The 14,988-nt window shown below is 46.3% G+C and overlaps 1 protein-coding gene across 2 annotated transcripts; it reads right to left on the bottom strand.

Moving 5' to 3' along the window:
- Positions 1 to 4,491: 4,491 nt before the first annotated feature.
- Positions 4,492 to 11,185, bottom strand: LOC103049616 (zinc finger protein 397-like). Of its 2 annotated transcripts, XM_088151356.1 has the most exons (6): positions 10,817 to 11,185; positions 9,668 to 10,262; positions 8,766 to 8,880; positions 8,573 to 8,640; positions 7,650 to 7,779; positions 4,492 to 6,755 (listed from the first exon to the last, which is right to left on the bottom strand). In XM_088151356.1, exons 2-6 carry the CDS (start codon positions 10,148 to 10,150, stop codon positions 5,356 to 5,358), a joined length of 2,196 nt encoding a protein of 731 aa, XP_088007482.1. In that variant the 5' UTR covers positions 10,151 to 10,262; positions 10,817 to 11,185; the 3' UTR covers positions 4,492 to 5,355. The 2 variants fall into 2 exon arrangements, with proteins under 2 accessions (XP_088007482.1, XP_088007483.1); XM_088151357.1 differs by lacking the exon at positions 7,650 to 7,779 and having other exon boundaries at positions 6,575 to 6,755.
- Positions 11,186 to 14,988: the final 3,803 nt, after the last annotated feature.

Genomic DNA, 14,988 nt, shown 5'->3' with positions numbered 1-14,988 from the left:
AAGTGGAGCGTCTTCACGAAGCCGTAATGCCCCGCGTTCCAGCTGTCGTGGGCTCTTTCCATGACCCCCCGTCGGCACCCCTCAGGTACGTACAACTTCCCTTCATGCCACCACAAACCCTCTTGGCTGGTTAGCGCTTCTCGGTTTTGCTTGAGCCAAGCGTCCCGCTCCGCCGCCTCCGCAAACCCTTGCTTTACCTCAGGCGCCGCATCCCGTCGCTCCCCCTTGGTCTGGCTTCGGGTCACCGCCTTTGCAGCCAGCCTGCTGGCAGGGATGATGGAGTCCACGATCTCCTCTCGTAGGCTGGCGTGCTGGGGCATGCGAGACAACCTGTCTGCTAGGAAGTTGCGCTTCCCGGGGATGTGTTTTAGGGTGAACCTGAACCTCCCAAAATATTGGGACCACCGCGCCTGTTTGGGGGATAGCTTACGCGGGGCCTTCAGGGCCTCGAGGTTCTTGTGGTCCGTCCACACCTCGAATGGTTCAGCTGCCCCCTCCAGTAGATGCCTCCATGTGGCTAGCGCCCACTTGACGGCGTACGCCTCTTTCTCCCACACCATCCACCTTCTCTCTGTCTCTGTGAATTTGCGGGAGGCGTAGGCGCATGGGTGGATGGCCCCCTCCGGGCTGGGCTGGAGCAGGACCGCCCCCGTTGCCACGTCTGACGCGTCTACTTGTATGATAAACCGCCGATCTGGGTCGGGATGGCGCAGGATCGGCTCCGCTGTGAACCGCCGTTTTAGCTCCTCAAACGCCCCCTGGCATTCCGCAGTCCACGCGAGTGTCATGCTGGGCTTGGGGGGTTTTCCAGTGCCCTTGGTTTTTAGCAAGTCTGTCAGGGGAAGGGCGATTTGGGCAAAGTTCGGGATAAACTGTCTGTAGAAGTTCGCAAACCCCAAGAAGCTTTGAAGTTGCCTCCGGGTTCGCGGCGCTTCCCAGCCCAGAACATCTTTTACTTTCGCTGGGTCCATCTCAATTCCCCGACTGGATATCCGGTAGTCAAGGTAGTCCAGCTGCTCCCGATGAAACTCGCATTTTGATAGCTTCGCGTACAGCTGCGCCTTCAGCAGTCTCTGTAGCACCGTGCGCACCAGGCTCACGTGCTCCGCCAGGGTTTCGGTGTAGATGAGGATGTCATCCAGGTAGACCAGGACGCCCCGGTAGAGTAGGTCGTGCAGCACCTCGTTTATTAGCTGCATAAACACCCCCGGGGCCCCTTTTAATCCAAACGGCATCACGGAAAACTGGTAGCTTCCGAGCAGCGTGTTGAACGCCGTTTTCCACTCATCTTTTGCGCGGATCCTGACCCTAAAGTAAGCTTCGCGCAAGTCCAGTTTTGTGAACACCCTCCCCTTAGATAGGTGCGACACTAAGTCCTTCATCAGGGGGAGGGGGTATTTGTACTCGGTGCTGATTGCGTTCAGCCCCCGGTAGTCCATGCACATCCGGAGCGAGCCATCCTTCTTCTCCCGGAATAGTACCGGGGCCGCTAATGGTGACTTTGCGGGTTGGATGAATCCCCGCGCTAGGTTCTTGTCTATGAACTTCCGCAGAGCCCCCATCTCCCTCATTGACAGGGAGTACATTTTCGGTTTGGGCAGTGTTGCCCCTGGCTCTAACTCGATGGCGCAATCACTGGGTCGGTGTGGAGGGAGCTGGTCGGACTCCTTCTCCCCGAACGCCGCCGCCAGGTCTCGATATTGCCTCAGGATTCCGCCGCTCGTCGTGGGTTCCCCGGACTCTGTCCCTCGTTTTGCAGTTGTTCCGCCAGTCGCTGCTGCCTTCCCACGCCTTGGGATCGTTGCAAGTCTCCGGGGTTCTGGCGCTGCTGTTGCTGCTGTTGCCGGCCGGGTCTCGGGCTCTGTCTGCTCTCGTCTCGCCTCCCTGTGCCTCGGATCCTCCACTTGCCCGTCTGTGGTTGTGGTCGCGCCCGTCGCCACGGCCTGGTCCCCTCTGCTCTCACACTCCACCGGCCTGTCGACCCCGAATTGCACCACCTCCGCCGTCCAGTCGACCCGTGGGTTCCGTCGCCGCAGCCACGCCAAGCCGAGCACCACCGCGTAGTCGGCCACCGGGACCACCACAAATCTTAGTTCTTCCCGGTGGCTCCTGATCGTCATCTGGACCGGCTCGGTGTAATACTAAGCTGGCCCCCCCCCGCCAGCGAGCCATCTAGCTGGCTGAATGCAATGGGCTCCCGGAGGCGCCTCAGCTGTAGTCCAAGTCCCGAGACCACAGCTGGGTGCATCAAGCAGTGGGTGCAGCCTGAATCCAGCAGCGCCCGCAGCTGTGCCTCCCTTCCGGATCTCACCCCCCGGATGTGTATCCCCACCCGGAACGGAGGGCAGTCCTCATCCCCGATTGGGTCCGCGCGCCTCGGTTCCCGTGCTCGCACTGGGACGCCGTTCAGTGCGAGTGCGCCTCGTTTCCCGCCGGCTCCGAGTCCTCTCCGGAGGACACCGTCTCCGGGGTCGACCACCCCATCCGTCCCCCTTCGGTCACCGCCGCTACTGCACTCTTCCGCGTCCGGTAGGACGCGGGGGCTTGACTTCGGGCTGTGGTGAGGCTCCTTCCCGCTCCGTCGGGCACTGCGCCACTCGGTTGCCTCTGCCTCCGCACCAGAAGCACAGGTTCAGGGTTCTGGTTGCCTCTCGCCCCCCGGTGGACTGCCGACTGCTCCGCCTTTCCTCTGGGGGTCTCTCCTTCGGCCCTTCGGCTGGTCCCTCGTCTGGTCCCGTCGCCTCAAGCTTTGTTGAATCTGCCGCCATGCCGATTCCACCGTTCCGGCTAGCCAGATCCAATCTTTCACTGTGGACGGGTCATCCCATCCCAGTGCCCGCTCCAGGATCTCCGGATTGAGCCCCCTCTTAAAATACTTCACCCTCAGGGACTCCGGCCAGTCCGTGAGCTTCTCTACCAACCTCCGGAACTCCAGGGCGTACTCCGATACCGACTTGTCCCGCTGTCTGAACTGCAGGATGTCATCCTCAGCCCGCTTGGCGCTCAATGTGTCCTCGAATCTGTCCCGGAGCGCCTGCATGAAGTCTGGGAAACTCCGCAGTTCCGCCGCATTGGCGTCGTATAGTCCGATCACCCAGCTAGCCGCTTGGCCGTCTAACAGCTCGGCCACGTAGGATACTCTATCCTCGTCCCTAGCGAATAGGTGACCACCCCTCTGCATAAAACCCCTAACGTGCGTCAAGAAGTGCGGCAGCTGTTCAGGGTCCCCTGAGAACTTCCCGGTGATGCCTCGAAGTCTCAGGGCGTCCGCTGCCCGTCGATCCACCGACCGGGACATCGTGGGCGGTGCCGGCTGGGGTGCCGGGCTGCCACCCCTGTTGCTCGTGCCATCGCTCACCGCCGATGGTCCCGCTCTCTGTAGCAAGGTCTGGAGCATCGCCTCCACGGCGTCTAGGCGCCGCTTGACCCTCTCCTCTAATCGGGCGAGCTTCTCGTCCCGCTCGCGGTTCCGGGCCCCCGAACCCCGGGTCATCGTGACGCCTGAGCTGTCTGGCCCTTGGTTCACGTACATCGACCACCGCTCCGTTGGAGGGTCCCCGGCCCTGGCCGCTGTCCCGTCGCTCCCGGGTGGCTCTGACCGTCCCTCCTCGAGTCCGGGTTCCTCGTGCTCCAGCTGACCCACGGATTCCTTGTCGCTGGTCATGACACTGAGATGGGTGATTGCTCCTCTTTTGAATGTAGTTCAACATGGGGACCAGAAAAATTGTTCCATGTTCACTGTCTCCTTGTTTCTCATAGCTTATCAAAACACAGCATATTTCCTGAGAAAAAGGACTTGATGATTATATTCATCAAGTGTTGGGCTTTAGATTCTACCTTTGGGCAATTCCCATTAGAGGAATTTTTGTTCTTTATTGGAGAAAAAAGCTGTTCTTTGTTCATAAAGAACTAAACCATCTGGAGTCTATTTAATATGTAAATATCATATTCAGCCAATTGTAGAGCATGAGTGAAGCTGGAGGCCCCTGACCCAATGCCTTAAGTTTCTTTATAAACACCCTCACACTTTGCAGACAGAGTCCACAGTGAAGAGAAACTAGAAAATCATGTACTGTATATTAAAAAGTCCTATCAAACTCAGGGTTTGAGTGTGTAAAGAACAGTTGGAGAATTAGTGGAGAATTACACATTATCACAACATCCATCCAATTTCTCTACCAATTTTTAAGCTAGGGACACGGTCCCTAACGCTGTCTCAGCAAAAAAGTTGAACCTTGGATTCTGGCCTTCCCTTCAGGCAAAGCCCCGGATTTCTTAAAAGGATAAAGGGTGTGGGCTGCTTAGTTGCTGGGGGGGGGGGGTATAGCATTGGGGTCTTGAAATCTGTTGCATCCAAGCTACCAAAGTTGTGGCATCAGAGGGGTGCTAATCTCTCTCCATAGTGTGCCAGCTCAAATTTCCTTGGCCACCATTTCCTTTCCTCTATCCCAGTTAGGTGGCTCATCAATGGGAGGGAGGGAGGACATGAGAAATTTAAAGCACAAATCCTCATGGTTGTCACTTTTAATTCAATATCACAATTATTCAATGGGACAATTCAATATCACATTCCATCTCTCTCTGTATACATTGATGGAACTTGAGTTCCCTTTGGATTATAATATTGCTTCAGATTCCAGAATCTTTATGCTGCACTATTTCCAACTTTTTGGGAGGAATGTAGGGTCCTCTGATAAACTGTGAGTGTATTAAGGAATGAGAAAGGGAGGGGAAAACAATTATACTAAGATAAGACAAAAGAAGGAAAGTTTAAATTATGGGAAGCGACTGTGAATCTGTTGAATTTCTACCTGCATGTCTGCTATAGCGGAAGAAACACTAATAAACCTTGTCTTGAAGAGATGCACCAGGGAGATTCAGTTCGTTCTACTGCCTGGGGAAGTAGCGCCTGTTAAATGTCTGCCTGTTCACATCCCTCCCAGAACCATGATCAAGTGGGAACAACAAACAATTGGGGAATAGGAAGCTCACTTTTGCAAACACAATAAAGACAACATCTTCATAAAATTGCATAGCACAGAATCTGAGATGCCTAAAATGGCCATTTTCTTGGAATTGACTCCCAACTGGAAACTGGAATAAATGTAAACTTAAGAACAAAACATTTTCTCTTATTGATCTGCAATAGCATTCGCTACCTTCAAATGACAGTACCTTCAAAAATCCGCTGTTCTTAATTAAAACAGCATGTACCCATTGTTTTTGCTTTCATTGGTAACTCCATCTCTCTGGGGCTTCCATTTGTGAGGATCAGACTCAAAAAAAACTTTCATTTCCTAGTTTAGTATATATCAATAGGAAATGCATAGATTTAATCACCTAAATCTAGAATTTTCATGGATTGTCACCCAAATGAATCTTTGTATGGGAAATTAAGCCATTGCCCTTCCGGAAGCTCTTTCCACACTTCACACCTTTATCTGGTTTCTCTTCTGCATGGATCCTTTTATGGGAAGTAAGGGAACCACTATGACTGAAACTCTTTCCACACTCCACACATTTATATGGCTTCTCCCCTGTGTGGATTCTTTTATGGGAAGTAAGATTACTGTGTTGGCGGAAACTCTTTCCACATTCCATGCATTTATACGGCTTCTCCCCTGTGTGGATCCTTTCATGTTGCATAAGGGATGCATTTACACAGAAGCCCTTTCCACACACACTGCATTTATATGGCTTCTCCCCTGTGTGGATTCTTTTATGGGAAGTAAGATTACTGTGTTTGCTGAAGCTCTTTCCACACTCCATGCATTTATACGGTTTCTCCCCTGTGTGGATCCTTTTATGAACAGCAAGAGACCAGTTTTCGCAGAAGCTCTTACCACACTCTCTGCATTTATATGGCTTCTCCCCTGTATGAATTCTTTTATGGGAAGTAAGATTACTGTGTTTACTAAAGCTCTTTCCACACTCCATGCATTTATACGGCTTCTCCCCTGTGTGGATCCTTTTATGAACAGTAAGAGACCAGTTTTCGCAGAAGCTCTTTCCACACTCTCTGCATTTATATGGCTTCTCCCCTGTGTGGATCCTTTTATGGGAAGTAAGGTTACTGCATTGGGTGAAGCCCTTTCCACACTCTATGCATTTATATGGTTTCTCCCCTGTGTGGATCCTTTTATGAGAAATAAGTTGACTGCTATGAGCAAATGTCTTTCCACACTCCATGCATTTATATGGTTTCTCCCCTGTGTGGATCCTTTTATGGGAAGTAACTTGACTGCTTGTTCTGAAACTATTGCCACATTCCATGCATTTATATGGCTTTTCTCCTGTGTGGATTCTGTTATGAGATGTAAGGGAACAGCTCTCACTGAAACTTTTTCCACACTCTCTGCATTTATATGGCTTCTCTCCTGTGTGCATCCTTTTCTGACATGTAAGGGACCCATTTTCATGAGAAAGAGTCAAAGTCCAATTGAAATGTTTTCCATTGTCTCTGCATATATAATCTTCTCCTTTGGTTTGGGTTGGATAGTGTTCATTTACATGTAATTTGTCTTTGAATAGCTTTACACTTTTCACAATGGATTTTTTCTGTATTTTTCCTTGTTGGGCAACAAAGTCTTGCATCTGAGCATCAATGGAAGATGAACTTTCCTTATTCCAATTATTTGACTGGTTTCTCTCTTGCCTTTCTAGTTCCGTTTTAGTTGCAGGCTTCTCTGTTCTGTCTCCAAGCCTGATCATTTGGAATGGTTCCCTGGAATCTTTATTCTCCTGCCCATTATTACCTTCAAAGGAAAAGAGAAATGGAAATGATTGCAAGGTTAGGAAAGAAGATCAAACTGTAGGAAATCATATGAAATTCCTTCTGAAATTTTGCCAAATTCCAATATATTGCAGGTTTGCGTGCTTACAGTGGCCAGGTATAAAATGCTTATTTCTTTGAAAACATTTAAAGCATCCTTTTTGTTTAGAATTATTCATACATATTCAGTTTCACCCAGAGTCAGCTTTGAGTTAAGAAAGAATAAGGGGAAATATCCAAAGAGATCTTAAGAGAAAACCTAACATTTATTGGAGGAGGGCCAATTCCAGCAGAGGCCTGTGGCAACTAAATCAATTTTGAAACTCGTCCTTTTCTTCCTATCCAAACTACCTTCTGTTTGCTTTTCATTTTTTAATTGCCAAAATCACATGGTCGCAGAGCAAAAAACCAAGAGTTGTTCTATTAACCTTAAAAAGAATGTTTGCAATAGAAAAACAGCACCATTTCGCCCGCAATCCCAAGGCTTAGGATAGAAATGGAAAGGAAGAAAAGTCATTAATCCAAGAGCCTGAATAAATGACAGTCCTTCATAGGACAGATAGGGAAGCATTCAGGTCCAAAACCTGAAATCACTGTGATGGAGATTAGCATCTCCTCAAGCCAAGGAGTGAGTTTGTCACTGATACTTTTAAATAGAAATGGAAAAATTCACCAGATGAGAAATGACTCAGGATGCATCTAAGCAGAGAGCCACTGACCTATTTCCTTCCTTGGAGGAGGAGAAGGCCACATCTTTTCTTTCTCTCTCTCAGGAGATGACATCTGGTTGGAGATTTTTTTAATAAGAAATAGCTGATGGCACCTAACTACAAAATGTTTTCCCAAACTCACTGATTGGGAAGTAGCAAACCCTTACCCAGAGAGGCTACAGTCCTATAATTTTCCAGCATGACTTCCCAATGCAGCACTTTTTGGGGAGGATCCAGATGAGACCACTCCTCCTCAGAGAAATACACAGCCACCTCCTCGAAGGACACAAGACCCTCCTGAACAAGGAAAAAAAAAGAACAGAACAGGCCCAGAAGGATTTGCAAGATCTGTCCCAAAGCAAAGATATGCACTAAGTTAAATGGCTCCGCTTGGTAGGATTCCAAAGTTTAGGTGAGAAAATGGGCAGAGCCAAAAACCTTTGACTGAAGAAATATTTCAGGCAGGTTTGATCAACTTGATTGATTCTGCAGGACTTTCTGAAGTGCCTTGATTATTTACTCTTTCAGAACAATTTTTACTTAGAAACTTTTCTGTCTGGCAATCTTCACTGGATTTTAATAGTCTGATTTATCTTTCAATCTGATGTGCTTATTTTTCTTATCACTGGTTGTAAACAAGGCTTTTTAAAAATAGTAATGTGCCAGTGTGAATATTTAGTTATACAATTCCAAGTCAAACAATTACAAAAAGCATCTCTGTTTAGCAGTTAGTACCGCTGTGACGTTATTCCTCTCTCTCAAAGGACTTTTAAAAAACAATTTTTGTAAACTAATAGTAGGAAGAGTAACTAGCACAAGGAGAATTAAGTACTGGCCTTTAAAAATATTTCCTAATAAGAATCTCAAGGTACAAATTACCAACCATTATATCCCAGTAACAGACTTCAGAGGAGGCTGACCTGAGTGAGAGCAACTTGAATCTTCTATTTTCCATTCCATATTGTTCAAGAACAAAAAATAACCAAGCCCAAACAAGAGGGGAAAAATGGAAGGAGAGAATGCTATGTACACCAGCTTAACTTCCTGAAGGAAAGGGAGAATTCAAATTTAATGAATTTCCTCCTCTTACTTGAGTTGGAGGTTCAACCACTGTTTCAGCTCCGCCATAAAGAGCAAATAACTTCATTCGAGTCTTCCCTGTGAGGGAGACAGAATTTTAATGCATAATTAATAAAATAGGAGGAGGTATTTTACAGAAGAGAAGACATAGAGAAGATGAGACAGCTGGGATCTCGCTGAGGAATCGGAGGACCTTCAGTTACCTCTTGAGGTGTCCTGACTTGGATCTTCCTGAGAGATTCTCCTGAAGACCAGCTCTTGAGGGGGATTTGAGGGATTCCTCCTTCCCTCAGGATCTCTGATGTCCACAGTGAAGGACTTGAAATAGGAGGAGAAAAGAAGAATGAATGGACATCACACAACGTGAAGTGGATTCTTGTTCTCTGAACACAACTTCAAAGCCCTCAATGTCCGTCAGTGAGGCTGGAAAGTAAGAAAGGAACGGTGGTCTCGAATGGATAACAGAACAATGTCCAACAAGAATTAGTGAAACATCTCCACAAATTATGAATGTCAGAGAACTGTGTTAGGGAGGGCTTAAGAATTCAAACACATTGTTTATTCCATTCAAACCCCTTCTGGGCTCCCAAGATGAAGGTCTCTCTTTTTTTTCTAATAATTTTATTGAGGATCTTAATAAGCAAAGAAAATTAATACAACAATATGATATTTTTAAAAATTTTTAATTAAAACAAATTAAAAAGGAAGAGCAGAAAACACAACAAAACAAAAGGAAGGAAGGAAGAAAAAATAGAAGAAACTTCCCCCGTCATCCCCAACAAGTATAGTCAACATAACAACTTATCAATGTCCCTTAAAATACAACCAAGCATTTCTTTATTCCATACGTCATTAATAATGACGTATAAGCCCATCTCTAAATCTTCACCTTCCTTATAAATCAGCAAAAGTCCAGTAAGGGTTATCAAAAATAACAAGTATTTATATCTCCGTTTCCATTTAGACAAATTACCCCTAATCCCTCTCTTCAAATAATCAAAGTTCAATCCTACTAAAAAAACAAACAAACCAATAAACATTACCAAAATTAACCATCATCATCCTGTCCCAATCAAAAAAAGCTCCCAAGATGAAGATCTCTCACCTGCAGCTCGACCTTCTCCTCCGCCTGGCTCAGGAGGAAGCCTTCCACCAGGGCCACCGCCTGGGAGCTGGTCTCTGCTCCACACTCCCGCACCCAGCTCTCCATCTGCAGGGGCAGAAGGGCCAGGAAGTGCTCCAGAACAACCAGGTCCAGCACCTGCGCTTTTGTGTGCTTTTCTGGTCTCAACCATTGACTACAGAAGTAGTGGAGTCGGCTGCAAAGTCCTCGGGGACCCTCAGCCTCCTGGTATTGGATGCTCCTGAAGTTCTGTGGCTGAACTTCTGAATGGATGGTTTCCTCCTCCAGGATCTTCTGCCCAGTTCTTGCCCAGATCCCCCCACACCTGTCAGGTTGAACAGCAGAAGGGCCTTCTCCAGTTCCCTCACTTGCTAAAGAATGTGTTTCCATTCTTTCTCTGTCCTGCAATGCAACTCCAAATGGATCCAAGGAATCTTGTGGATCTCCAAAGGCCTTTTCATTCATAGGATGTTCCTATAGCTGCAGGAATGACCATAACAGGCCATTCAGCCCTCTTTGCCCAAGAGATAATTTTGTCAGTACGCGAGGACATACAAATGGCTTCCAGTTTGTGTATCTGAAATGGAAAAGATAGATTCCAGGAATTAGAAAGTAGTGGATTTAACCATTGCACAACACTCATCCCCATGGAAGGAAGTCTTTTTTTCAGCTGCGGTAGGATTGCAGTGGCATTGAGCAGATAGATCCTCTGTGTGTGGTGGAAAATATGGGGCTGATTTCCATCAAGGACTTGGGATACCCAATAAATGCATTTTGGAGCATTTCCTATCTCTTTTTTCCTCACAAGGAGGGGCTTGCTTTTTAAAAACCTAGATCTACATTCACCTACAAGCAGGGTTCACACAACATGCCAAACCCCAAACAGGTTAAGAAACCATGAAAGTTCAGTTCACATAAAATGAAATGCCAGTGAAATGATCCTGGCTTGGGATGTGCCATTTCCCTTTTTTCAGGGTTTGCTTTTCAAGAGCCAAGTCACACTATGACACGCAAGGAGGTTCACACAACATGCCGTAAGCCCAAACAGATCCACAAACCGCAGGGGCCGAGTTCACACAAAGCACAGGGCTTGAAAGAACAGAGTTTAAGATGATGTCCTGGTTCACTCACCTCCTAAGACACATCGAACTAGAGGATCCACCCCTATTTTAGTCTCAACAGCACATGGTGAGAATGCAGACACAATCTTTGGCATCTCCTTCCTTAGGAGGCTTTTCTTCTTTCTTGCTGTTTTGGAGCTCTGCTTCCCCCCCCCCCCCCCCGCCTGTTGCATGTATGGAAAGGGGCAGCAGGGGAACATGGGATGCAGGCTGTCCCAGGACTCAGAAAACTGAACGTGGATGAGGACTTGGGACTTCCTTCTCCAGCGCAAGAACCATCTGCCTCTCTTTGCACAGGAAGAAGACCCCTCTCACCCAGGGCCACATCTGGATCTCTTCCCTGCAAGACTTTCCTGGAGTTTTTTTGCTGCCTGTGAAGCTCAAAGGGTTAAAGAGAGAGAGTGCAGCATCCTAGAGAGGTAAGACTTAGTGATGTCACTCCCTTCCCACCTCCTCTGGAAAGCCACCTGTGGGATTCCGCCCTCCAGTGGCCCAATGCTGAGGCGCATGGAGTTCCCTTCTCTTTGCAGAGGGAGCCCCTGGTGGATTCTGTGTGCAATGCACGTGTTCATGCAAAAAGGGGAGAAAGGGTCATTTTCCCTGGGGGGCCAGGAGGGAGGAGACTGTCGTGTCCTCCCTGATCAGGAAGCATTCTCATTCCAACTGCTTTTAACAATGTTAGATCCATCTCCAACCTTCCATTTTTAAGAAAATTTCTGGAGAAAATCGCATCCCTGCATAGAGGGAGCAGAGGGAGCGAAGGAACAGGCAGGAAATGGAATTCAGCATTCTTCTTACTCAAGAGACTCAAAATAAACCTGCCTTGATTCTGCATCCCAAAAAAGAGATCAGCAGAAAGCTCTGATAGGTTTTCAAGATTTTGTTATTATACAGTACCTCACAACAATATCACAGAGCTCCAGTGGGCATGGCAGTGTCTGATTTGTGACCTGAAAGGGCTGACGCTCTGCAACTGCAGAGAGCCTTAGAGCAGTGATTCTCAACCTTTTTGAAGCTGCCGCCCCCCTAAGGAGCAGAAAATTTTTCAACGCCACCCTTTGTGAAAATCCTGTAATTTAGGGTATGGGGAGAGGGGGGGAGTTACTGAATTATAAAAGGCAAAAATTTTAAGTAATTTTTTTCAGTAGACTTACACACCAAATTTGTTCGATTTAACTCGAACTCGATACTTTTGCCCTGGAGGGTAATTGCATTCCTTTTATTAGAATTAAAATGACTAATGCAAAAAGAATGCTTAAATGCTCTTCTATGTAAATACGTTTATTTCAAAATGCTGTAAATACGTTTATTTATTTTTTTGATGCTCGTTTTTTTAAATTTTTTAAATTTTAAATTTTATTAATTTTATTTTTTTTTGCAAATGCTTTTTTAATATTTAAAAATTCTTTATTCTTAATTAGATAATTTAAAAAAACTGCAAAAAATACGCTAAAAGAGTAATATCAATGAATCATGCTCGATTATGTCAGTGGGACGGTTGTGCTTGATGGTTCAGAGCCATTTTCTGAACATTCGGTTCAATATTGTTAGAGAGATGAAGGCGCAAGTCCCCTCTTTCCACGATTTGGAGTCGACTTTTCTTTTTTGTAATTAGATCAGTCACAGCACTGAATCCTCGCTCGACAAGGTAGGAGGAAGGGAAGGGAATTAAAAAATTTTTGATGATAGTCCACAGTCCTGGGTAGAGGCGATTGATGTTACTTTGAAGCCAAAATTCTGTGAGACGATCACCATTCTGGAAGCTGGCTTTCAAAGTTTCATTGGTTGAAAGTTCGGCCAATTCCTCCTGAATCTGAACCTCTGCTGTCTCAATATTCATAAAAGGGTTCATGACCCATTGAGGGACTTCCAGGGACAAAATATCCTCAAAACGCTCAGAAAAGTCCTTGTGCAAAGACTCAAGGTGTTGACAGTAAACTTGTGTTTCACCGAAGGGGATTTCACTGCTCTTATGCAGATCTGACAAGATTGGAAACTGGCTGAACTCGTTGCGACCAAAATTCTGCTTCCACAAAGTGAGTGTTTTTAGGAAGGCAGAAATAACAGATTTTGTTGTGATCAAATTGAGCTCTTCACCTTGAAGCTGCAAATTAATTCCATTGAATTTTGCGAATAAATCGGCCCCGTAAGCAACATCAATCTTAAATTGTAGCAATCTGTCTCTCAGAGCTACATCTTTCTCTTGGAGGAACTCAAGTACAGAGTCGAAAAGATTCCAGAACCTATTGAGGCAGGCGCCTTTGGAAAGCCAGCGAACCTCGGTGTGTAGAAGCAAGCGATTGAATTCTTCATCGTCCTTACACAGCTGCCCGAATAATTGATCGTTGAGAGCATTACTGTGAATTTTGTTCACAGCAGAGATGACCTATTGTAATGACTGATGCAAACGGTCGCTGAGGTTTTTTGCAACTAAATGCTGTCTATGAATCACGCAGTGAACAGCTAAAATACCTGGTACCTCTTTCTTCAAAAGGGCGATGAACCCACGATGATGACCCACCATTGCAGGAGCTCTATCGGTGGCAACAGACATAATGTTTGCAAGAGGAATATTTTTCTCTTTAAAGTAATAGTCTTAAAAATAAAAAAGTAACAGTCTTAAAAATAGATTCACCTTTAGTATCTGCAATCAAGCTTCTTGCAAAAAGCATCTCTTGAATAATTTTTCCTTCCTTCACAAACCGGACGTACGCTAACAGTAAAGCCTCATTAGTACTTGGCAAGGTTGATTCATCAACCTAAAGAGAAAATTCAGTGGGTATCAAAAGTTTGCATAAGGAAGCTTCAACATCTTCAGCCATCTCATCAATTCGTCGTCGCACTGTATCATTGCTTAATGGGACATTTTTTATAACATTGGATGCGGCTGGATGGTGTAAAACCGTTTCTAAAACTTCCTTGACAGCTGGCAGTATCAACTCTTCGCCGATGGTATGAGCTTTCCCCGATTTAGCAATTAATTTTGATATATTATAAGAGGCTATCAAACCATCGTCGCATTTTTTTGATGAGGTTGCTAGTCAGCCTGAGACAGACGGTGAGGGGAAAAAACAGAAATGAAGCGAACGAAAATCAACTCAAGAAACACGGGTCAAATCAAACATTCATATTGAAAGGATGCTCAACGCACGCACTGTGATTAATCGCGCAGGAAGACAGCTGACGCATGCGCTGCGATTAATCACGCGGGAAAACAGGTGACGCATGCGCTGTGCTGGTTGGGATCGGAAAAGAATCGTAGTGTCGAGTTCTTCAAGGTCAGCCTACCTAGAATACAAATTCGTCTCACCATTCTTAGAAGTGCGTGAGGGCAGCCGTCGCGTAAGTTCATTTTATTGCTGGTACAAATGGTGTAAACCAGATAATCGATTTAATAAATTTTTGGGGGAGTTTTAAAATTAAGTTCGAATGCCAAAACATGCTCATCGCCCCTCTACCACCCAAAACATGCCCACCGCCCCCCTACTGCCCAAAACAAGTTCACCGCCCCTCAGCATCCTCCCACTGCCCCCCGGGGGGTGGTACCGCCCCTGTTAAGAACCAATGCCTTAGAGGAAGCAGATGATTTGGCTGCTTGGCAATCAGTTTCCAGCCAAGATACAGCATGGAAATTGCACTGGTTGCACTAATGGATGACTTATGGAGAGACCAGGATTGGGGGAGTGCTACCCTTCTTGATCTCTCACTGGTTCAGTACCACTGACCATGGCCTTTTGTCAGCCTCCCCCAGACTTGGAGATTTATATGAGCAAGCAACTTGTCTTGTTAAAGAAGCTGAGAAATTAACTTTTGTGTCAGCCCTCCCAGGGAAAGCAAAATTTTTAATACTACTCAACTTGGCAAATGTCTTTTTCTCTCTCCCACTGCATGAAAGTTCTCAGTATCTACTAGCTTTTTCTAACCCCTTGCCAGAGCAGACAACGTCTGATTGCAGCTATGGAGGAAGATGCATGCAAAGAAGTCACTTTGGCCATATTATGGTTCCTTTATGAAGAAGGCTACAAAATGAATCAGAACAAATTACAGTTTGGTCAGACTCGAGTTACGTTTATAGGCCACATACAGTCAGGACCAGAAATATTGGAATAAGAATAACTGTTTGGGCATTTGGCCTCTGTATACCACCACATTGAAGTTGAAAGGAAACACACCCAGATGGGA

Source organism: Python bivittatus, unplaced genomic scaffold (assembly GCF_059951505.1).
Source record: "Python bivittatus isolate LINGU-HERP-01145 unplaced genomic scaffold, Pbiv_v1 ctg000650_np1212, whole genome shotgun sequence".
Taxonomy (NCBI): Eukaryota; Metazoa; Chordata; class Lepidosauria; order Squamata; family Pythonidae; genus Python; species Python bivittatus.
The sequence above is the reverse complement of the archived record's forward strand: the minus strand, read 5'-3'. Positions and strand labels throughout refer to the sequence as shown.